The sequence below is a fragment of the Geotrypetes seraphini genome, chromosome 4 (genome assembly GCF_902459505.1).
Source record: "Geotrypetes seraphini chromosome 4, aGeoSer1.1, whole genome shotgun sequence".
Taxonomy (NCBI): Eukaryota; Metazoa; Chordata; class Amphibia; order Gymnophiona; family Dermophiidae; genus Geotrypetes; species Geotrypetes seraphini.
Window position 1 is genome coordinate 133,438,046 of NC_047087.1, and position 25,709 is coordinate 133,463,754.

General features: G+C 46.8%; 1 protein-coding gene across 5 annotated transcripts in view; it reads left to right on the forward strand.

Moving 5' to 3' along the window:
- BCL9 (BCL9 transcription coactivator) overlaps nt 1-25,709 on the forward strand; it is a 169,488-nt gene that overhangs the window by 85,978 nt on the left and 57,801 nt on the right. For all 5 annotated transcript variants that reach the window (XM_033941358.1, XM_033941362.1, XM_033941359.1 and 2 more), the window contains exons 5-6: nt 2,743-3,059; nt 3,377-3,551. In XM_033941358.1, the coding sequence (XP_033797249.1) occupies nt 2,743-3,059; nt 3,377-3,551 (492 nt within the window). The remainder of the gene's footprint in view (nt 1-2,742; nt 3,060-3,376; nt 3,552-25,709) is intronic.

A 25,709-nucleotide genomic window follows, 5' to 3' on the forward strand; every position in this document is an offset into this window, starting at 1 on the left:
TCCTTCCCAGGTTTCAACAGAACTATGAGCTGAGCTACATTCAAGTGGCGAGGAAGCGCCCCCAACCCAACCGCCTCATTAAACACCAAAGCCAACAAAGGTGCAACCTCAGCTCACAAAATCTTATAAAACTCACTACGCAGACCATCCGGTCCAGGAGACTTACCCAGTGCACTAGACTGGATCGCCCGCTCAATCTCCTCGGCCGTAAACGCAGCCTCCAACTGCACCTGAGAGGAAGCCGAAAGAGTCGGGAGATCCTGACCAGATAAATATACCGCCCCATCAAGCGGAGGGTCAGAGGGAGCAGAATATAAGTGCTCAAGAAAGTCTCGCAAAACCCTATTAATGTCCCTATCAGTATGCACGACCTCCGAGTTCCGCGTCTGAAGAGAAGTAATACGGGTGCTACCCCGCTGCTGCCGAACCAACTTTGCAAGAAGTTTGCTACTCTTATTCGCAAAACGATAAAGATGAAACCGATAATGCTCCATAGACCGGTGAGTTTGTTGATGTAACAGAGAATTAAGCGAACACTGGGCCTGCAACAGTCGAGCACGATCCGAAAGTGCCCGGGTACGGCCATAACGTCGACGGAGAGAAGAAACCAGACTCTCCATCCGAACAAACCGGATGATTTAATATACTTTACTTTGTCAATTTGGTTTTTAAATCTGGTTCATAAAGATTCTGGTTCAGTTCCTAAGTAAGGTGAGGAGTGGCCTAGTGGTAGAGCCGCTGCCTCGGCACCCTGAGGTTATGGGATCAAATTCCAGTGCTGCTCCTTGTGACCCTGGACAAATCACTTAATCCTCCATTGCCCTACACCCCAGGTACAAAGTAAGTATCTGTATATATGTAAACCACTTTGAATGTGCAAAAACAAAAAAGCGGTTTATAAGTCCTCTTCCCCTTTCATGACATATCTTCCTCAGTAAATACTGAAGCAAAGAATTCATTTCGTTTCTGCTATGACCTTATGCTCCCTGAGTGCCCCTTGTGTCTTTTTAAATCCCTTGATCATCTAATGGTATAGTTCAGTGGTTCCCAACCCTGTCCTGGAGGACCACCAGGCCAGTCGGGTTTTCAGGATAGCCCTAATGAATATGTATGAGAGATATCTGCATATAATGGAGGTGCCAGGCATGCAAACCTACTCCATGCATATTCATTAGGGCTATCCTAAAAACCCAACTGGCATGGTGGTCCTCCAGGACAGGGTTGGTAACCACTGGTATAGTTGACTCCCCCACAGGCTTCTTGTTTCAAATGAATGTGAAAAAGATTTTAGTATGAGTTTGTGCCTGACTGATAAGCTTCTTTCCAAATTCACTCTTCAAACACCTTCTGGCTGATATTCAAAGTGATTTAAGCAGGTAAAAAGATTTCTGCCTTCTTAAATTGCCTGTTGCTGCCTAACACTTCCCCTGATTTTCAGTGACATTGAAGAAGGCAGAAAATTACCTCTGACCAGTCCCAGAAAAAGTGGGCAGGTCAGGAACTATGTAGAGAGCAATCGTAAGGAGAGCCTGGAGAGTTGATGGAGAATTTAGGAGAGCTCAAAAGCTGTCCTATTTGACCCATTTAGCTGTGTGGGTGCTGGCACTGAATGTTGGCCCGCACCCTTGTAACTTTTTTTTGGTTTTAGTGCCACAGTCTCCCTCCCCCTCAACCCACAGCAAGTGTCATAAGCTGCTGCGAGAGATCATTGCAGCCATTTACTCAGTCAAGCAATAAGGGGCAGAAGTGAGGGTGCTCTTGCCCCCAACAACATACTGGACTACCAGGGAACAGAAGCATGTCCAGGGGCCTGCCTAGACTGCCAGGAGGTTGTAGGGGTGCTTATAAATGGCACAGGTGGGGGAGATTCTGTGGGGGCTAGGAAGGGAATCAAAACACACAAAAAAAAGAAAAAGTTATATGGGTCCTGGCGTACTCAGCTGGGTCCCACATAACTATCTTATTCAGGCCCCAGCTGAGTATTGGCTGGGACCCACATAAGCTCTGTCAACTAGGACCCTTGCCCAGACATAGCCCAGCACTGAATACTGGGGGCTAATCTAGTTGGTGACAGTCGCCGGCTGAATATTGGCTAGCTTCTCTACATTAAGCACCTTCTTTTTTTTCTTCTCCCTGTTACCTCCCAATCTCAGTGCACTTAGAAGTACATATGTTGAATAGCATGCAGACCTTTGGCCACATTGCGGGGAGAGGAGGGGCATTTTTACCTACTGAAGTCATTTTGTAAATTGCCTTCAGTTGTCACAAAAACTACAGAAATATACTTCAGCTCAGTTAAAAAAAAACAACCAGAGTTTGGATCTAAAACACCTTGTTTCACCACTGCATACTTGAGTTTTCCTCCTGCTTTTTTTTAAATTAAATACTCCATTCTATTTCAGCTCTTAGGAGCCACAAATAGGGTTCCCCCCTATCTTGAATCACAGCTAATTTGGATTCTGAGGGTGACAGTCAACTTTTGAGCAATGGCTTGAGTCTTTCTTCCCTCTGGTACCATGAACGCTCCAGTGCAGTATTATCAGCCTTTGCTAGTCCAAGAGCATAAAACTGGCCTTTTTTGGACTCAAACATAGATTTCATAATGGCAGCATGTAGCACTTGCTATTGGGCCAGTGTCATTGAGAATTTTCTTGACATTTGTCAGAGGGTATTTCAGCTGAGACAATTTTGAATTGCTTTAGGCACAGGTTGCTTATAGTATATGTCTTTTCTATTTTGCAGCAGCCCAAAATCTAAGCAGGAGGTAATGGTCCGGCCTCCCACCGTGATGTCTCCATCCAGTAATCCCCAGTTGGACTCCAAATTCTCCAGTCAAGGGAAGCAGGGAAGCACGACCAACCAATCACAACTTTCACCCTGTGAGCCTAAGAGCAGCAATCATACCCCTAAAACACTGCCAAGCACTGCTGGCAGTATGGGATTGAAAAATGGTGCTGGGAATGTGACTAAAGGCAAGAGCAAAAGGGAGCGTAGCATTTCTGTGGACTCCTTTGATCAAAGAGATGTGGGAACACCCAGCACGGACTCTGAAATCAAAGGTATGAAGGGCTTGTGGAGATGGTATGTCATCCAAATATGAGCATTTGTTATAAAATTGCTTTGTGTTGCCTTGCACCCTATCGGAGCCAGCACACCTTCAATAATAGCTACTTTCCTGTCACTTTTGTCTACTTATTCTGTAGCCTAGGAATATGAGTTTCCTATTACAAGTGCATGTTGCGAGAGAGGCCTTCAGGTTATATCTTATGGAGCTCAGAGGACAGCCTTTGCGTATCTCTGTGTAGCTGAGTATTTGACTTAGAAAGGATTCAGATAGACTAATAAATTGAGTTCCTATTCTTTCTTTCTGATGTAGACTGCACTTCTACAGAGACAGTTCTTTCACAGGATTCCTCTGTGACACCATCCAATGCCTCTGTAACCCGGTCTTCCACGCCTTCCCATGGGTCAACGCTGATGCCTGACACAGCAGCAGCACAAAAGGCTACATCCAAAGTAGTTTATGTTTTTTCTACTGAAATGGCCAATAAGTAAGTTATTGTCTAAACCTATCTTTTCCTTTACTTGTAATGTGTCACTTAACTACACAGCTTCACTTGTAGAAAAGGCAACAGGTCAGACACACTGAAAGCAAGAAACATGATAGCTTTACAATGATTCTGTGCCACTACATGGGAAAGCTGGGAAAGCTGGCCCATCCAGGTCACACTACGTAGCTCAGTGATCCCCAACCTTTTTCATATAAAGGGCCCCAATGTGAATGTGAGAAAGATCTGATGGCCACCAAGATATTTCAAGCTTACATATACTGTATAAGTCTATATTAGTTAAATATTACTCTAGCTTTGTCATACTGCTGCAGTACACGTGTATCTAAATATGAGTCCTGACCTTTGACCGATCCTACACCTGTATGTACAGTGCAGGAGTAGTAGGTCCTACTCTTGCCCTGTGCCTGGCCTATGGCAATCATTTTTTCAAACATTTAGTAAGCTATCCAGGTAGGCAAAATTGAACATGATGCATTTGCGGAACTTGAAAAGCATTTCAGCCAACTGTTTTAGGGCCACAATGGAATACTTCTGTTACACAAAGCATGCGCGTTCTGAGAAGTGTGTTAAGTACCCCAAATCATGAACTGTTGCAGAAGAAATCAATACTTTTTCTTCAGCTCCGCATCCTTCCTCATCGGGCTGTAAACTAAATTAACTAAAGCTTAACTTTGTATACCGAGTCATCATTCTGAGAAGGCTCGACTCAGTTTACAGCAATTAAATAAATAGGGAATGATTTACAAATGATAAATAGAAGATAATAGCAAAAAATCTCCAGTTTTTTCCTTCTGTAAGCGAGCTGGAAGGTGTTTTTCTGATCTGCTCTGAGAAATTTTTATTATTTTCAGGATTTTAAATCTAATTTACAGGCTTGTGTTGCTCAAGAGGTACCCAGTGGCGCTGGGGCAGCTCTGCCTGAGAGAAGAGACAGACCCTCTGATGAGCTGTCTGTTGCTGGCAGGGCAACTGTAAAGGAACCTGTCTAGCCAGCCTGCACTAACAGTTGCGGAGTTTGGGGATTGTTTCCTGTGAGCAAGACTCGCCCCTGATTTATCAGGTGCTTAATTGCGGGCTGTTTGGCCCCGTGGTGGTATAGGAGGGCTTTGATGGGCGCCGGCTGCGTTTTCCACCCCCCATTGCAGCACTTGGGCTCATGTGAGGACTGAGGCCTCATTCCAGTGTTAGCCTGACTGGCAGCCCAAAGACTGAAGGGCCCTGGACTGAGGATTTACTTGTTTGAGGCAAGGGTGTTCTCCACTATCCAGCTGCAGTGAGAGCTGAAGCAGCACAACACAGCCTATAGGAAAATCAGGTGTGTGTGTGGGGGGGGTGTCTCTAAAAGCAAGTTGTAGTGATTTTTGGAGCTAGATATAGGGTCCCCCACCTCCAAAATCCCCTTCCTTGAATTTTTTGTAACTTGCTGTAGCTTTCCTGGACTGTTTTATGGCACTAAAATGCTGCTGCGGCCATCTTGGATTTCCTTATTCTAATTAAAAAGCCTTTCCATAGCAAAGCAGCAGATGAATCCAGACTAGTGGGTATAGCTCACATCGACCAGCAGGTGGAGATAGAGAACTGATTAACAGTTGGCCTTAAAGCCTGGTGTTCTTTCTGTTGATTCAGTTTTGCTCTATCTCCCAGCAGGGACTGAGCTAGCCCACTAGCTCTTGGATTCTAGCTGCTACCGGAGATTTTGGTGTTCGGTTGGACTGCCTCTGTTGAGACTCAGTCTCTTCAGTAGGACAGGGGTGCCTGGCTGATTGGTGCCGGCTTTAGGAGTTACACCTGGGCCCTCCCAGGTCCCTGCTCCACCCTCCCCTCCGTGTGATTGAGGGGTTCTTGGTCCTGCAGGGGTCTGCTGTCTCCATTCCAGTAAAAAAAAAAAAAAAAAAAAAAAAGCAGTCGACTTCCTGTCTAGTGCTGGGCTTTACAGACGTTGTATTTTGCCTTCAGTACACTTACCAGCTGTATCCTGGCGTCTGAGAGCGCGGGACCAAAGTGGTGAGTGTTTTCCCTGCCTCGGGGCTTGAGTAGTGCGTTCCCGACTGTAGGGGTGGTTGGGGGCGGAGTCGGGAGTCGGCGGCGTTTGCCGCGTGTAAAAAAAAAAAAAAAAAAAAAAAAAAACAGCCGCGCTGAAAACGCGGCATGGCAACGGAGGCCGGTCAGAGGTGTTCGCGCTGTGGAGCGCGCAGGACACCGTCGGGCCTTTGCTCGGCCGAGTGTGAGCTGGCTCTGGCTGAAGGGGCTTTGTTGCAGGCGTGTGAAATAGCGATTTCCCGGGTCGCAGAGGCACGGGACACTTCCCCGGCTCGCAAAGGTGAGTCAGAGCGGCGAGGCTCTTCCGGAGCAGGGGGAAGTTCAGCGGCGGTGGGGGAGGCGGGAGCAATGGCGGAAGTCGCGGCCCCGCTCCCCGGCCCGGAGCAGGGCGTTTCGGCGGCCCTTCAGTGGGGTTCTTTTTCGCCGGAATTTGTAATGTTGATGCACAGGGCATTTTTGTTACAGGGGGCGCAGTCCGCCCCGCCGGTGCCAGTGATCACGGTATCCCTTCCGGTGCCCTCAACGTCGGCGGTGGTGCCTGAGGAGACAGGCAAACCTGCTGAGGGCACGGTGGGGTCGCCAGCAAGGGCGCTGAGCGCAAAGAAGCGCAGGCTCGTGGCCGTGGAGGCAGAGGATACTCTGCCTAGATCCCCTTTGTCTCTTCCAGACTCGTTGGAGGAGGGGGAGGTCCTGGATTGGGATGCAGGGGATCCCCCGGGTCAAGAAGGGGATGACCCGGCCGCGCTTAGGTTATTTCATAAGGAAGAATTGTCTTCCTTGATATCAAAGGCTTTACAGGGGCTGAATATTTCTCAGGCTGATACGGTCGTAGCAGGTAATCCCCTGATGGCGGGCACACGGAGACCTCCGAAGTCTTTTCCGGTGCATGAAGCCATGCAGGAGCTGATCTCGGCGCAATGGGATACGCCGGAAGCCAGTTTAAGGGTGGCAAAGGCCATGCGGCTTTTGTATCCGGTTGACCCGGCTGAACTGGATAAGTTTAGATTGCCCCGGGTGGATGCTTTGGTGGCCGCGGTAACCAAACGGACTACCTTACCGGTGGAGGGGGGAGTGACGTTGAAGGATGCGCAGGATAGGAAGATTGAATCTTCCTTAAAGATGTCCTTTGAGGTCGCGGCACTGACTTTACAGGCCGCCATATGCAGTTCTTATGCGGCACGAGCTTGTCTGCAGTGGTCGCAAGTGGTGTCAGATAATTTAACGGAGTCTGGTGGTCCTGTCCATGCGGAGCTGGCAGATTTGGAGTCCGGCTTGGCTTATTTGGCAGACTCCTTATATGATATTGTTAGGGCGTCGGCGAAGCAGATGTCTCTTTCAGTGGTATCGCGCAGATCCCTATGGCTACGGCATTGGGCGGCCGATGCTGCTTCCAAGCTTCGGCTGGTACGGCTCCCGTTTAAAGGAGGTTTCTTGTTTGGAGATGAGTTGGATAAACTGGTGAAAGATTTTGGGGATACCAAAACTCAGCGTTTACCGGAGGATAGGGCTAGGCCCCCGGTTAGACCCTCAGCAGCGAGACCGCGCTTCAGGGATGTGCGGAGATCCAGGTCTGGTAAGCCTTTCTTCAGATCGGCTGCTGCTGCGTCCTCTGCTTCGAAACCACGGTTTCAGCAGAGGGGGTCCTTTCGTACGACGAGACCCTCGTCGGGGCAGTCCACACGTACCCCAGCCTCTCGCACTCCACAATGACGGGGGCGTGGCTCCCTCCGCCTTTCCCTTAGGGGGCCGGCTTTCGGAGTTCCGGGCGGAGTGGGCCACGATCACGTCAGATCAGTGGGTGTTGGACATTGTCCAAGAAGGGTACAAGTTAGAGTTCGCCTCGCCCGTCGTAGATTCTTTCTTGGTGTCCCCGTGCAATGGGGCGGCCAAGGGAGCCGCGGTCCGGTTGACTCTGCAGGGGCTGCTCGAGCTAGGGGCAGTGGTGCCGGTGCCCCCGGAAGAGGTGGGCACCGGTATATATTCCCTTTACTTCATTGTGCCAAAGAAGGGGGGGTCCTTCAGGCCGGTGCTGGATCTCAAAAGAGTCAACAGATTTCTCAGTATTCGCCATTTCCGGATGGAGACAGTGCGCTCGGTTATTGCGGCTGTGCGACCGGGAGAGTTCCTCACGTCCCTCGACCTCAAGGAGGCATACCTCCACATTCCAATCTGGCCTCCGCATCAGCGGTATCTGCGGTTTGCGATTCTGGGCCAGCATTATCAGTTTCGCGCAATGCCCTTTGGATTGGCAACGGCACCCCGCACCTTTTCCAAGGTCATGGTGGTGGTAGCCGCCTTCCTCCGCAGGGAAGGGATTCGGGTACACCCTTACCTAGACGACTGGTTAATCCGCGCCTCGTCCAGACAGGAGAGTGCGGCGGTTACTCAGCGAGTGATTTCTCTCCTACAGTCGTTGGGGTGGATTGTCAACTTTCCCAAAAGTTTTCTGTCCCCTTCGCAGTCGTTGGTGCATCTGGGGGTGCAGTTCGACACGGCTCTGGGGAAGGTGTTTCTACCCCGAGACCGGGGGGAGAAATTACAGGCTCAAATTCGCCTTCTTCTCGGGACGGCCAGACCGCGAGCGTGGGATTATGTACAGGTGCTGGGTTCCATGGTGGCGACTCTGGAGGTAGTCCCCTGGGCGCGGCACCACATGAGGCCCTTGCAACAGTCTCTGCTCTCCCGCTGGTCTCCAGCTTCTCTGAACTACAATGTGCGTCTCCCATGGAGTCGTCGAGCAGCTCACAGCATGCAGTGGTGGCTCCACGAGTTGCATCTGTGGAAGGGCATGCCATTGGCCACGCCGGACTGGATGGTGGTCACCACGGATGCCAGTCTGCAGGGTTGGGGGGCCCAATGCCTGCAGGCGTCAGTGCAGGGGAGGTGGTCCGTCCAGGAGGCCCAGTGGCCCATCAATTTGTTGGAGTTAAAGGCGGTCAGGCTGGCGCTGCTAGCTTTTCAGTCACTACTTCAGGACAAGCCGACCAGAGTCTTTTCGGACAATGTCACGGCGGTCGCCTATGTCAATCGCCAAGGGGGCACCCGGAGTCCGCAGTTAGCAGAAGAGGCAAGAAAGTTGTTTCGATGGGCGGAGAGGCATGTGCCGCTTCTGTCGGCGGCTTTCATTGCAGGTCACGAAAACGTGCAAGCGGACTTTCTCAGCAGAAATCTTCTGGATCCGGGAGAGTGGGAGTTGTCTCCTCGAGCGTTCAGCCAGCTAGTCCGTCGGTGGGGCTTGCCGGAGATGGATCTGATGGCCTCGTCCCGCAATGCGAAGGTGCCTCGGTTCTTCAGCAGACGCAAGACAGAGGGTTCGGAAGGGGTAGACGCGTTAGCTCTCCCATGGCCTCCGAATTCCCTTCTGTATGTATTCCCGCCGTGGCCCATGATAGGGCGAGTGTTACAGCGCATCTCTCGCTTTCGCGGCAGAGTCATCCTGGTGGCTCCGGATTGGCCACGTCGGCCGTGGTACGCAGATCTGATTCAGCTTGCGGTAGGCGAGCGGGTGACGTTCCAGGTAACGCCGGACTTACTGTCTCAGGGGCCCATATGGATAGAAGATCCGGCCCGCTTTGGTCTTACGGCCTGGCTATTGAGCGGTCGAGGCTAAAAAAGAAGGGCTATTCAGAGAGGGTGATCGCCACTCTGCTTAAAGCCAAGAAACTTTCAACGTCAGCCTCCTATGCGAGAGTCTGGAAGATTTTTGAGGCATGGTGCGGTCACCAGGGAGTGGCGCCCTTTAAGGCTTCTCTGCCGGCTATTCTTGCTTTCCTGCAGGAAGGCGTGGAGAAAGGGTTAGCCTACAACTCTTTAAAGGTTCAGGTGGCGGCCATTGCCTGTTACAGGGGCCGGGTGGATCGCTCGGCTCTCGCGTCGCAGCCGGACGTGGTCCGTTTCCTCAAGGGGGTGAACCATATCCGCCCGCCGGTAAAGCGTATTTGTCCAGCGTGGGATCTGAAACTCGTCCTTGGGAAGTTGCAGGGGGCACCTTTTGAGCCCCTATCAGCGGCCACGTTGAAAGATGTCACACTGAAAACAGTTTTTTTGGTGGCCATGGCTTCAGCAAGGAGAGTCTCGGAGTTGCAAGCGCTTTCGTGCAGGGAACCCTTTTTGCGTTTCTCGGAGACTGGGGTGACGGTGCGTACGGTGCCGTCCTTCCTGCCTAAGGTTGTTTCGTCCTTTCATGTGAACCAGAGTCTGTTTCTGCCATCCTTCAGGAAGGAGGATTGGGGGAAGCGTTTTTTGTCGGTACGGCTTCTGGATGTCCGCCGTATGCTTCTCCATTATTTGGAGGTGACGAATGCTTTTCGCCGGTCGGACCATCTCTTTGTCGCGTTCGCGGGTAAAAACAAAGGGATGGCGGCGTCTAAAGCGTCCATTGCGCGTTGGGTCAAGGAAGCTATTGCTTCGGCTTATGTGTTATCAGGGAAGAAGGTTCCGGAGCACCTGCAGGCTCATTCCACTCGGGCTTTAGCTACATCTTGGGCGGAGTCCGGGGGGATGTCATTAGAGGAGATTTGCCGGGCGGCCACTTGGTCGTCAGGGAATACTTTTTCAAAGCATTATCGGTTAGATGTAGCAGCCCGTTCAGAGGCGGCAGTGCTGGCAGAGGCGGCATTGGCGTCCCACCCAGTTTGAGTTTGCTTTGCTACATCCCACTAGTCTGGATTCATCTGCTGCTTTGCTATGGAAGGTAAAATTATGGTCATACCTGTTAATTTTCTTTCCTTTAGAAGCAGCAGATGAATCCAGAGCCCCTCCCCATGGGCACGGACTGTGTGTAGGGTATTTAGGTCATTAGGTTAGCCGGGGCTATGGTTGGTAAGTGTATGATTTCATGACTGAAAAAAAAAAAAAAAAAAAAAACGCAAGATACGGAAAACGAGAAAATATCAATGGGATTCAAATGAGAAGGGCACGTTTGTTACTGGAATGGAGTTTGTGGCTGCTCATTCTCCTTCGGGATGCTTGGGCAAAGTGCATAACTGAATCAACAGAAAGAACACCAGGCTTTAAGGCCAACTGTTAATCAGTTCTCTATCTCCACCTGCTGGTCGATGTGAGCTATACCCACTAGTCTGGATTCATCTGCTGCTTCTAAAGGAAAGAAAATTAACAGGTATGACCATAATTTTACCATCTGCCTCAAAACACTTCAATTTTGCTTAAAATCGATTATTATGGATTCCTCAGACCTTTCTACCCCTGTATTGTTCCATGTTTATGTTGGATGGTCGGCTGAGGAACATCCATGTGCCACATGCCGGGTGGGAGCCCTAGGATTAGCCCCTTCTGGTACCTCTAGTGCAGGGGAGTTGCAGGGGGCTCATTTGCTAGGGAAGAAATCTTTTTCTGAGCTCTTGGAGAGTGATTTAGCAAAACGCAAACTGTTGGACACTGGAGAGCCCAAGAGACGACATGGTGAGTCCCTGAAGGGGGTCCTCTGGGCTTCCTACTCAAGACTTTACCCCTGATTTTGTGAGTCTTATGTGGACAGCTTATTTAAATTGTTGGGGGTCTGTCTGTGCCCACTGAAGGCACACCTATGACTGCACAAGAGGGGCTGGTGTCTCATAGCACGCTTCCTGCAGAAAAGGTTTCCAATTTGGAACCAGAAGACCAGTCAGAACACTGGGGAAACTGAGGGTTAGAGTCCATGCCTTTACTGGCTCAGAGTTAATCTTTGCATTTAGGAGATTCAGGGTCTTGAGCAAAGGTCACTTGTCAGGAGACGATGGTGGTCCTTGATCAAGGGGAGGATCTGTCAGTGCATCGCCTCTTCAAATCGACACATTGCTGGAAGTTATTATGGATTCCCTGCAGAAATTATATCTGGAAGCTCCTCAGACATCAGCTACACAGTGCTCTGTTATAAGCGGCTCTAAGACTCAGTCTGCATTTTTCCATTGCATCCTGACATTTCTTTGTTAGTCACAGAGCATTGAGAGACCCCAGAGGGCTCCTTTCAGGTTGCTAGGATGATGTCAAACCTGTATCCCATGGCTCTTAAATTTCAGCAGCTGTTTATTCAGCCTTAAGTAGATTCCTTGGTAGCACTGGTTACCAAGTGTACTTCCCGTCCTAGTGAGGGCGGTGTCATTTTAAAGGATGCACAGGATCGCAGGATAGATGTTGTCCTCAAATGACAGTTCGAGGCCTTGGCCTTTGGAATCATGACAGCTATGATGGTCTCGTTCGTGGCATGTGCTTGCCATACCAGAATGTGCCAGACTCCCTCATCAGATGATGATGTTTACCCCAGCAGGTAATAGTGGAGGTTGACTATGTAGAAGATACTCTATGATAAAATTAGAGTCATGAGCAAGGTTTCTGCTTATGCCATCTCCGCTTGTAGAATGCTCTGGATCAGGCAGTGGGCGGGAGATTCGGCTTCTAAAGCAGTGCTAATAGGCTCCCTTTTAAGGGGCAAATGCTGTTTGGTAAGGGATTAGATGACCTTATGGCTTCTGTGGCAGATCGTCACCCTAAAGCTTTCCTGACAGCAGACCACGAGCTCCTAGAGGGTCAGGTCAAGCTTATTTTTGTGGCTTTCGGCAATTTTGTCGTCATTCAGGAAGATCCTCTACCCAGAGATCATATTGAGGATCTAGACAGAACTACGGAAGTGTTAGGTGACCTCAGTCCTCTGGTTCTTGCACCACAGCAGCCTCCAAGAAATCCCAATGATGCCAGGTCAGTTGCCCTGCCTCTGCAGATAGGTGGGAGTTTGTTGGCTTATGGAGAAGCTTGGGAGCTGAGTTGCTTGGTCTGGTGGGTGCTGGGCATCATTCTAGAAGGTTACAAGCTTGAATTCTGTCACCTTCTCCTGGATCTATTTGTAAAATCCACAGCTGGGAGGCCAGAGAAAGCAGTCAATTTCCAGGTAACAGTGACAAGGCTCTTAGACATTTGAGCCATAAAGCCAGTGCCTCCTGAAGAATCGGGCTTAGGCTCATACTTTATATGCTTCATAATACCCAAGAAAGACTCAGATGATTGGATTCCAATCCTGGAACTGAAATCCATCAATGTAGCAAAAGTGCCACGGTTTTGCATTCTTTTAGCTTTCTGACCTTTTATTAGAATTTTTTGTTGACCCAATAGATTTTTCTGTGTACCACATTACAAGGGATACATTTGGCTATTAGAATCAACTTTTTATTATAGCTTGGCCTTAAATTTCTGAGTTTGTTTGTTAAAGTTGCCATGTTAATCATTTTTCTGTGAAAATCGAGTAATGTACTTCGCTGGCCAAAAAAAAGTACATATGAGCATCTTCTATCCTTCATATTCATGTAGGTGGCCTTGCCAAAGGACATTTTGCACGTCAGTGATGGCTCAGTATTTGGTGGACCATCCTCTGTTCTTTATCACTCGTCTGCACCTTGTTGGCACTGAATGAACCGGTTTGACGAGGTGATCATGGGTGCAACACAGTTCCAGGTTACAATGCATTACGCAGATCACGTTTTGATGTTGGATGTCTCTTGGATATCTTCCAGGCCACCTTGTGCCACAAGTTCTTGATTGGATTCAGATCCAGAGATTGGGCAGGCCAGTCAATTAACTCAGTGTTGTTCTGACACTTCCAGTGCACTGTCATCTTGGAACAGGAACTAGCCTGGAAACAGCTGCTGAGATGGCACTTTTGCAGTATTGTGGTGTACTTGGTTCCTTTGACCATTCCATCGATGATATGCAGACCTCTGACACCACTGGCATCCTTTGAGCCCCAGACCATAACCTTCAAAATTATTTTTTCTACCTTTTGTTGTCTGGTCATTATTCAAATCATATTGTGGTCCCAGGCTCTGATTGTCTTCTGATAACTCACTTGCCAGGGTCTCCTTCTTTCTTCTTCCCTTCCGTTTCCTTTCCCTCCCCCGGAGGTCTAGCATCTTTCCTTTTTTTCGTCTCCATCCCCGCAGCTGAAGCGATGGACCCCCACCATCCCCAGATCCACCATCTCTCCTTTTCTCAACTACCCTTTCATCCAGCATCTCTCCCTCCTTCCCTACCACCCCAGGGTCCACCATCTCTCCTTTTCTCTTCCCAACTACCCTCCTATCCAGTATCTCTATTCCCCCCCCACACACACATGTACAACATCCCTTGTGTCCAACTTCTCTCCCTTTCTGTTCTTTCCGTTCCTAAATCCCATTGTCCACCATCTCTCTCCCTCTCCTCTGTTTTTAGATCCATTATTTCCCCCCCCCCCCCACATATGCATGTGTCTTTGGACCCCCCTTCCCATCCTCCCTCCCTCCGTGTACTTTTACACAAGTCGTCCCGTCCCCCCCCCCCCCGAAGGCCTGCATGTTCTCCCCCTTCTTTGCAGCGTCCTCCGACTTCACCCCTGGCCTCCCAGTTTTAGTTTCAGCTAATTACGGCAAACCAGCAGAGAGGATCACCAGTGCTGTAGCAATCCTAACAGGCTGCCATCAGCCTCTACAGCACATACCCTCTGCCGAAGTCCCGCCCTTCCTCTGATGTCAGAGGCAGGATCGTGGCAGAGGGAACATGCTGGGAACGTGCTGCAGATGATGATGGCAACCTGCAAGGACCACTACAGCACCGGCGATCCTCTCTTCAGGCTGTTGAAATTAGCTGAAGGTAAGAGCAGGAGGCCGGGGGGAAGCCGGAGAACGCTACAAAAAGTGCTTAAGCACTGCAGGACTTCCTGAATTGCACTCTGTCTGCCGGTGGGCCAGCTTAAGTGATTTTTTTTTGTCTGGCGGGCCAAATTTTATTACACCGCGGGCCAGAGGAGATTCCGCCCAAGGAGATTTGTAGAGCGGCTACATTAGTGGTTTCAAACTCAAACTCTTTGCAGGGCCACATTTTGGATTTGTAGGTACTTGGAGGGCTGCAGAAAAAAATAGTTAATGTCTTATTAAAGAAATGACAATTTTGCATGAGGTAAAAACTCTTTATAGTTTATAAATCTTTCCTTTAACTATTGAAGAGCACGGGTCCAAGCACCGAGCCCTGCGGCACCCCACTGGTGACGTTCTTCCAGTCTGAGTATTGTCCATTTACCCCCACTCTTTGTTTCCTATCCGCTAGCCAGTTTTTAATCCACATGAGTATTTCATCCTCTATTCCATGACTCTCAATTTTCCGAAGTAGTCGTTCATGCGGAACCTTGTCAAACGCCTTCTGAAAATCATTGATACATCTGTGTTGCAAGTTCATACTAATTATTGGGGTTTTTTTCATGAGTTACAGAGCAGAACAAAAATATATAATATCTCCAGGGAAGTTCCCTATGCCCCCTTTTCTTCTATTACAGTGGATATTCATTGCTTTGGTATATACTGAAGAGGGCACTATACTCCACTGGTGAAAGAGAAGGAGCTGAAAGATGTGATTGACATCCTTCTGCAACAGTTTACGAGCACGAATTGATCACCTAATGTACAGACTCCTGTTTATATCAATAGAAAGAACATTATCCTGATAAGAACCTAATCTTTCATTCTGAGGGCCTTCCTCGAACCACAGCCTTCCTCCTCTGATATAGCTTTTATTTCAATGAGTGTGGGAGGCCCTCGAAAATCTGCTTGCATTGCTGATGCTGCTGGCAACCCAGAGGAGGTTTTTGGGTGTTTTTTTTTAAACCTCTCTTTATTATATAAAAACAGATAAACATACAAGCACTGCCATCTAGAATAATACAATGCAGCTAACCTCTCCACCATATGAAGGTCGGGACTTTTATTTACCCTCATGCTGTAATTAACAGTGGAATACCATGAAGAAGAACCAGATATTCAAACAATGTAATAACTCTAACCACCAATAGATCCTCAACCTTCACCCTTCCTCTGTTTCCTAAAACCCAAAGCCCTCCCATCAGTTACCCCCTTCCTGCTTATCCCCCCTACAACCATTTGAGAACATTATTGTGCAACAACAGGTCGGTTTTGCCGAGACTATAATCTGTTTAAAACTTGGCTCCGAGCCGTCGGGGACAAAATAGACAAGTAGGAAGACCAAGTTTTCAGGAAGTCCTTATGTCTTCAGTTGAAGCAATAAGCTGTTCTCGCTTCCCACCGCATCAGTTCATGTAGCTTGTTCCTCTAGTACCAAAAGGATGGAGGTTCCAGCGACAACCAGTGATTTAAAATACATTTCTTTCCAATTATATAACGTTTGCTAGGGAACAGTTTCTCTGAGGTAGTATACATTGCCAAAAAAAGAAAAGTGAGAGATCAACACAGTGGACACAGACATATGGTCTTTTTTTCTCAATAAATTTTTGTTAGAATTTTGTAATTATATAAGTCAACAATACTGTACACTTCAACAGTACAGAGATAGAACACATCGAACAATTAAGGAGAGCCAAAGAAACAATATCAGTCACCTTACCACCCTCTCCTTTCCCTTCGCTCATAAACACAAAATACAAATAAACAGTTCCATTTCTATCCCCATCCTAATACCAACCCCACCACCCCAAACTCATTGCTCCCCATGTGGCGGCCCCTCAGTTGGCTCTTCAGAGAGGCACAGACATATGGTCTGTAAGTCAACTCTGTCACAATAACCACTTAATTCCCTTTCCATTTCCATTATTTGCTAGAGAATATCCTTCCCTGAAATCTAAAGAATCCCAAAATTCTAACCTCACTCCATCTTTACCACTGATTTGACTCAATTCTGGATGATGCTACGTCTGTTAAGAAACAGTGTGACTTAGCTCTTTTACAAGGTAAAGTTGTTTCTAGCTTCTAGAGAGACCATCTTTATGTATTCACGTAAGTAATTTGCTCTAAATGGTCTCCGTTACTTGCTAGTTCCTTGAATGATCTAGAACATAAGAACATAAGAAGTTGCCTCCGCTGAGGCAGACCATAGGTCCATCCTGCTCAGCGGTCCGCACCGTTACTCTCCGTTGATTTATCCCAATCCTTATTCTTTATTATGTGGAAAGCCACCTGGACTCCACAGGGCATAATGAAAGTTACTTTACTGGCCAATGATAAATATTGGCATTGTTACTCATCGCCTGGTACTTTACCACATATTCTGTATGAATGGCCTAAAATACTTCCTTTTTGGAAAGAAATTTGGTCTACCATTAAGATCATTACTAACTGCTCTGTTGATATTAGTTTTGATATAATAATTCTCCGATCATTACATATATGCTTTGATCGTGCCCCATGTAAGCCTAAACTCATAGACATATTACTTTCACTGGGCATTCAAACAAGTATTAAAACACTGGAAATTTGCAAAATTCCTTGATTACACCTTCTGGTGGACGTCAATCTGTAGGTATATATGATATGAACTCTATGCTGCAGAAAAGAGATGTCCTCTTTCTATCCATCCAGAAGGCACTTTGGTCTCCCATTGACATATACCCAATTTACACACTAACTCACCTGCCCTACTGCTTACTGAAAGTATTAATACTTATGTGACCTCTGAATTTCTAAAAATCAATAAAAAAAATTTGACTAAAAAAAAAAAATTAAAGTTGTTACCTCAGCTGAAGATTTTTCCACTACTGTCATCAGATTGGTAATTGCTTTCCATAGAAACTGAAGTGTGACCACCGTAGTAACTCTCGAGTCACTTAGTTGATCTTGGCATCTTTTCCTGCGGAGAATCACCCTCACTCAGAGCCTCAAACCGCCACATTTCAGCTGACACATACTGCTCTGGCAATGAACCCATGCCAGACACAGTGGTTGGATGGGCTCCGGGGGAGAAAAGGTAACATCAAGCCCCAATAATGCAGCCTCTCCTTCAGGCCGCACAGAAGCAGGACTCTCACCTCTGGTTTGTGCCGCTGTGTTCCCGGTATCTCTCCATTCTCTGTTGAACCGGAGAGGAGGTACGGTCTAGCGAGGGAGTACCCTGCACCATCTCTTTTCTCTTAGTATGCGACATAACTTAATCACGGCAAACTGTTGCAAAAAAATTACGGCTCACCAGGTATGTGCCGCTATCTTGACCACTCCCCCCTCTCTGGAGTTTCTTTTCCGAGCCTCACAAGCCTTTTCCAGCACAAGTAAGATTCGGTGTATGTTCTTAGAGACCGGCCCTGGACAGGTTTAGAGGACTGTCTTAGGTGGAGAAGGGAAGAGAGAGAGAGAGATGCTGGACTGTGTGGGTGATGCAGAGAGGTCAGAGGGAGAATGTGAGATGTGATGCCGAACTGCAGCGGGCGATGAGGAAGAGAAAGGGGGAGGGTAGCCTAGCACAATGGGTAGTACAGCTTGGGGCTTTCCAGAGTTCAGCACCCTCTGCAACACTTAATATGCTTACAGGGTGGTGCTTTCTCTGCCTTTTAGCCTTGTAGGCCTGTTCTATCAGATTGAAAGTGGCTTCATAGACAGAACTAAAGTAGACTAATCTAATTTTATCCTGTTCTCATAGACTGCTGTATCCTTCAAAGGTCCAGAGTGGTTTACATAAGAAAAGCTACACTGATAGTACCGGTATATACAGTACCTTCATTAAGCATTACAGATTGGATGTCGGAGTTCAGATAGGCTGTGCTTTTGACAGGGCAGTTTTGAAGGGAGCAATGTAGTCTTCCTACTTGTGTTAGTGAAACTTATGTACATCTCATTTGTCTTGACTGTTGTAGCAGGAAAATAAGTCTGATGAAATATGATCTTGCTTGCTAATGTCTTTCCTTGAATCCTGGTAGACTTGTTCTGGTTTCACCCAGGAGATGATGGGTTGCTATGTTATGAACCTCACTGCTGATGATAAGTTCAGAGTGCTAAGATAATCATTAATTTGCTGGTGAAATTAGGTATTCAACAACAACAATTTATTATTTCTATAGTGCTACCAGACGCAAGCAGCGCTGTACATTAAACATGCAAAAGACAGACCCTGCCCAATAGAACGTACAATCTAATTATGACAGACACAGGACAGAAGGGTGAATCTATATATGTTGTAGGTAGAGAATAAGAAGGGAAATGATGAGGCGGATAGGGAGGTGGACTATGGAGGGAATGACCAGCAAAAATGTGTGTTTTACAAGCTGGTTGGGTTAGGTCCTAAACGCAGCTTCAAAAACGTGGGCTTTCAGTCTGGCACAGACAAATGAAGATCTTCCCCAGGAGTCACTCTGATACATGTAAAGCAGGGATTCTCTACCCAGTTGTCAGGACATACCTAGTTAGTCACTTAACATAGTGCTTAACATTAAATTGAAAATAAATATAGAAAAAACTTAGGGCTTCTTTTTTACTAAGGTGCGCTAGCAGTTTTGGCGCGCGCTACAATGCCCTGCGCGCTAAATGCTAACACCTCCACAGAGCTTGCGTTAGTATTTTTTGTTTAGCGTGTGGTTAGCGCATGCTAATCTTTAGTGCGTGCTAAAAACACTAGCACACCTTAGTAAAAAGGAGCCCTAAGTTTCTCTGGCTAGGTTCTCAGAATCTAGCCATATAGATTGGCCATCAATTATAGGTCAGCATAATTTTCTTTGATATGCAAACTAGAGTTTTGGGAGTTCAATTGGATAATTTATTGACTATGGAACATCAGATTAAATTGGTTAGTAGGAAAGATTTTGGCCTTTGGAAATTGCGGGCGGTACGTAAATATTTTGATACAGCAGTGTTTGCAATTATAGTTCAATCACTTATACTTTCTTTGATAGACAGTATACCTGGGATATGCAAAGAGGTTGTTGAAGAGACTACAGACAGTACAGAATACTGCAGTTAGGGTAATCTTTTTGATTTCTAAATATGACAGAATTATATCATGTGTTATTAGTCAAAATCTTTTTATTGATATTTCAGTAATACAAACAATAAACATTCTACAGAATCTCTCATACGATACATCATCCACTAAACAACAATTTGCCTGGAGTCCCTACTTCCCACTTCCCTTCCCCCTACCTAACTCAATCGACTACATTAGTAAACCTGAGACACCTGTACTCTTATGGTGACTGAACCTATTTGAGGTGATCCAGTATCCTACCCAATCTGAACCATTCACTCTCCCTTCCTAAGAATCTGACAAAGGCATCATTAATATAGCACACTTATAGAGTACAAATCTAATAACAATACTTGCTGACCTAGGAATGTATCAATACATGCAGACCTATGAAACACAATTATACTTCCTTATCGACTATCCAGTCCCTTAAACAACTGTAAGATCTTGTACAATAGTGAAAGGATAAACCCCATAGGTTCCTGACCCTCCTCCTACCCACCCACCCCCAATCTCTAATTCCATCTACCTAGAGTCAATGGTAATACAGGGAGATCACATTAATGGGGGATATACAAGGGATTATAGGTGGAATCCATAATATTGCCCCCAATTTCTTTTCAGAAACCTCAAACCCTTTGAAATTCCCTTAACTCCTTTCTTAAAGATATAAAGAGTTTAGAACTGAAGTTCGGGCCTAAGGGGACAATTTATGATTATATGGCTCCCAAATTTGCCAAAATATACATGTTTGTTTATTTGTATGGGATGTAGCTCTGACTTCTAAAAGCATAAGTGCATGAAAGGCTGCCCTCCCAATGCCATAATGAGGGAGGAGAGTCAGCAAGCCAAGTTTGCAAAATACATTTTTGACCCACAATAATCGCCTTACAAATCAGCCCCCCTACTCCCTCTCTTATAACTACCCCCCCCCCCCATTGAAGAAATAATACAGCTTGGTAGGGAGGAGGTATAATTGTATGTAGCAGAAAAAAAACTGTCAATAAACCTGGATGAGGGGGCACAACCAAAACGTGTGCCCTAAGGTATTTCGCCCCTGCTTACATTTAATACAAATATCAGTAATATTGAGCCCATGGTGAGAGGCTTGAGCTTGTGAGACATATACTCGGGAGACTACCCTAAAGGCACTTTCTCGATAATATGCACTAGAAGTGTTGGTGACTATGAAATTAAACACCCTCTCAATCTTTTCAGACCCAATAGGAAAGCAAAAGTCCTTTTCCCATTTGGCAGCAATATGTGCATAACTCTGCCTTTGATAACTTATCCACAAGATTTTATAGTAATATGAGATTGAGGGCACCCAATCCTCAGTAGGTGCAAATATGTTCCCTAGTTTGCAACCCATAGCCACTATTAGGCCTTCTCTTTTTAAATAGCTAAGATAATGCGTCAACTGCAGGTATGCATAATGGTCACTGCACTGTACTACAGGATTTGCCAGGAGAGCTTCAAACGATACTATGCACCTTTCCTCGTCCACAAATGAGAACACATGTGCCAAGTTCGATTCATCCCATCTATTAATTACTCTGTTATGTAAGCCTGGGGGGAAATCTAAGTTACCCACAATGGGGAGAACATCGGTGGATGAGTGTTCAAGGTTCCACAGTCTCAACAGAACATGCCACACCACGCGCATATAAGCAAGAGTAGGGTGGCTTTTCAAATATGAAGGTAATCTCCGCCTTCAACTTGTAAAAGATAGTGCTCATGAAGGGGGTGAAACAAATAACTTTCTAAGGCCCCCTGGTGTATAGTCTGTGCCCATTATCCAGTCCCTTAGATGTCAAAGGCCACAGGCCAAGTTGTAAAGGATCAAATTAGGCACTCCCATCCCTTATTGTTTCCAAGAACCAGTCAAGATTCTAAAGCTCAACTTGGGGTTTTTCCCTTTCCAGAAAAAGTTCTGCAAAGCAGACTCTAATTTATGAAGGTCCTTTCTTGAAATCCATATAGGGAGATGTTGCAAGACATATAGCCAACAAGGGAAGAGTGCCATATTAAAGAGTGCAAATCGGCCACTCACCGAAACCTCCCCCACTTCCTACTCCTTTGATCTCCAGATTCCATCCAACGTCAAGGCAAATAGTAAGGGTGTCAAGGAGCAGCCCTGCCTGGTTCCTCGAGTTATCTCGAAAGCGTCCATGATAATACCATTCACTCTGTCGTACCCGAGGTCTATCATAAAGCGCCCTAATAGCTTCACTTATTCTCCCTTTTAATACCATATTTTTCCAGTACTGCATGCAAAAATGTCCAGCACAAATGTACTGCATGCATAAATGTCCTGTCCCTCAGCGTAAAAATTAATTAAGAATGAAGGAGTGGCTGAGCTGCGCACCTGCACCAGCACCAGAGATGCCAGAATGGTTCTAATATTTTTAACCACTCCACAGCCCCGAACAAACCCAACCTGAGGGGAATTCAGCAAGTCTGGCAATACCTTAGTTAGCCTTTATGGCAATATCGTGGCCAACAGCTTAGATTCATTAACGAAATGGCTCTATAGGATCCTGGAACAGTCAAGTTTTTCCCCGGTTTTGGTAGGACTGTCATATGAGCCACTCGCAAAGAGTCTTGTATCTCTTGGTTGTCAATGATGTCATAATAACATAAGAATTGCCGCTGCTGGGTCAGACCAGTGGTCCATCGTGCCTAGCAGTCCGTTCACGCAGCGGCCCTTAGGTTAAAGACAAGTCATTAAACATCTCCATGAGAACAGGTAGTATACTATCCCCTAATATTCTATAAAACTAGTCTTTAAGCCCGTTACATTAACGGGTGCTAGAATAGAGTGTCTGTCTGTCTGTGTTTCTTTATCTCTCTCTCCTTGGCCGCTGTCTGTGTCCTTCTGTCTCCCCCCCCCCCCCCCCGAGCAAAGCTGTCTGCCCCCAGCACACACCTCCCACCCAAAGCAGCCCCTTTTCCCTCTCCCTATTTCTCCATGGCCCCTTCTGTCTCCCCCCAGCACACCCCTCCCCCAAAGCAGTCCCCTTTCTTTCTCCCTGTCTCTCCATGGCCCCTTCTGTCTTCCCCCCAGAGTAAAACTGTCTGTCCCCAGCACACCTCCCCCCCCAAAGCAGCCCCCTTTCCCTCTCCCTATCTCTCCATGGCCCCTTTCCCTCTCCCTCTGGCCCCCTGAATTAATCCCCCTGCTTACCCTCCCTCCATTCCGGCGTCTTCTGGCCTGCTCCTCTTCAAAGCAGGCCGCGATTATGGTGGCCGGCCCCAGCGAACTTCGCAGGCTGCTCCCCAACCCGAAAGCACGCTCCCCCCGACGCGATCCCATTCGTCAGAGGGAATGTGCCACCTAGGCCGGAAAGCAGCCCGCGAGGCCCGCCAAAGCCGGCCACGATCGCAGGCTGCCCCAAAGAGGAGGATCAGCGGCAGCGACAGCAGCGGTGAGCGAGGGCGGGAGATATGGTCCAGCTTGCTTCAGGTTGGTGAGGTGAGGGCAGGAGGTCTATTGAGCTTGCTTCGGGTTGGTGAGGGCGGGAGGAGGGGAGTGACCAGAGTGATCATTGGCCGGGTTCTAAAATGGAACACGGCCACAGATCACACACCACGGCCGCAGTAATCACGCTTTTTTAAAAGCGCATGCGCCACTAACCTTTTATTATATAGGATTCTGCTCTTAGCCCATCATGTCCTGCGGTTTTCCCCCAATGTACTTCTCTGCACTACCCATGCAACTTCCTTAGGACTAATAGGGGTATTCAAGGCTTTCGAGGTTTGTGGTGCTATCACTGGTAAGTCAAGCTATCCAAATATAGCTCTGGTGCTAGTGCATTCTCTTCCTTTGCATAAAGCAATTCAAAAAAGCAACAAAATTCTCTGGAAACTTGAGAATCATCATGCAACAGCTGACTGTTCTCATCCCGTAGGGTCAAGGCCCTTCGCAGACCTCTTCCCCCCCCCCACCCCCCGTCAGATAATACTAGCTAGTATTCTTCCGGGTTTAATAATAACAACAACAATAATAGTTTATATACTGCAGGACCGTGAAGTTCTATGCGGTTTACAATGATTAGAAATGTTACAGATTGAATGGAATAAACAAAGTACAGACTAAGTGATTGATAGTTGAAGACTAAGATTGTATAAGTTGGTTTCCTAAGTATTTCAGGAACAGATGTGTTTTTAGGCGTTTCCTGAATTCCCCATAGGTAGTAGGCACAAGCAATTGTTCAAGGTCTTTACCCTATAATGCTGCTTGATGTGCGAAAGACGTTTACTGCCATACCTGTGTAATTGGTACTGGTAATACAACGAGGACTTATTAGCTTTTTGATGCAAGAGTTCATTTAGTTCTGCCTGTGTAGTAAGCAAATTTTGTTTAAGCTCCCTTTTAGGTGCTTGCCCATATGCTCTGCGCAAGCAAATCAGCCGCTGTTCTAGTCTTTAAATCACTATCTCTCAACTTGCAATTTGCACTAGAGTATGCTAGGATTTTTCCCCTCAATACCGCTTTGGAAGTGTCTCTATAAAGAGTAGGTTGGGACCTGTGGTCTGCATTAAATAGCTGGAAATCCAGCCATTTTTGTTGAAGAAATTTATGAAAGTTTAAGTCCCAGTAAAGCTCCATAGGAAACTGCCACAAGCCACTACTACCCCTCTGAGAATCACGGAGGTCAAGCCAAATGGGAGGATGATCGTAGGGCCTATAACAACCTCCACCATTCTGCTAAAAGTGTCATGATCTATTAGCAAATAATCTAATCTGGATTGGGTCCCATGTGCTCTAGAGAGGTGGGTATAATCATGTACCAAAGGGTGTAGTACTCTCCACACATCTATCACTTCCAGAGCTTCGCACACTAAAGAGACCCCTCGAGCATATGTTCCAGAAAGGGAGGATGATTGGCCTGATCTATCTAACTCTGGGTCTGCCACACAGTTAAAGTCCCCCCCTATAACTAACCATATCATGGATCTTATTGATGACGGATCAAAAGGAGGACATATCATACGTGTTAGGTGCATATAAGTTACATAATAAGTAAGATATTCTGTCCACTGTGACCTTTGCTATTACATACCTACCCATGAGGTCGACAACTATCTGGTGTTCCTCTACCGTAAGGCATTTGTTAAAATGAACAAGCACCCGTGCTTTCTTCCCCACCGCTGGGGCTTCTACCATGTCCCCCACCCACCATGTGTGAAATTTCTGGCGTTCCTTTGAAGGTAAATGGGTTTCCTGTAGAAAGGCAATGTCAATTTGTTGCTTATGCATAGCATGAAGCAATTTCCTACATTTAATGGGAGAAGTGACCCCACCCACATTCCAGGTCAATATTTTAACCATTATCTCTGTACAGTATAGGCACTAGCATAGTTGCAAATTTAAATGTATGGGGGGGGGCTTATCCCAGCCTCCAACCCCCTCCTCCTAAAGATTTTAACACTCCCTACAAACTGTGGATGATCACCAAACACCAAAACCTTGTATGCCATATAAATTGCACAATCCCTATCCCAACCACATCCCTCTCCACAGAAACACCCCCATCCAACCTGTTTGCCCGAGCTCTCTTCATATACCCTACCCCACACCACCCAGCCCCACATATTCATCACATGGATCCACAGTCCTTCCACACAACACCCATTTTCACAATCCCATTTATCAATTCAATGTTTCCCTCCATATAGTTACCCTACATATGTAACCCTCATCTGAAACAGTCAAAGTAATATAACAAACAAAAATAATTCAATAATGAGGGTTGGTCCACCCTCCCAGGACTTCACGGGAACCATGTTAGAAAATGATACCATGAGAGGTCCTCCACACCACTTACAAGGGTAATTGCATAAAAATGGCTATCACTCTGCTGCTACCCATCTATAAGACAACAACAGGGTGTGAGGTTCCACGCATCCACCCACCTCAAACCTGCCATAATTTATGAAGCAGTAAATATTCCATCATGGCAATACCACACCTGTTGATTTACATTCTCTCAATTGGATCTTATAGTTCTCAAGATTCTCGGGTCGTATGGTTCTCTTTAAGCTTCTCCAGAAAGACTTTTACGTCCAAAACATCTTCATAAAAGTTCATAGATCCTCCATGTTGAACTTTCAGTTTAGCAGGGTATAGCAGAGAGAATTTAATCGTCTGCTCGTACAGTGCTGTACATATGGGAGAAAAAGCCCTTCTGCGTGTTTATACAGCTAGTGAATAATCTTGAAAGCATAAAAACCTACTATTTTCATATTCCAGCTGTGGGTGATTATGGAATCCCTGCTGAATAATGTGCAAAATTCAGAATATGCAGAATCACCACACATGGTCTCTGGGAATCATCTTTCTTAGGCCCCAGCTGATGCGCCCTTTTAATGCGCAGTTCT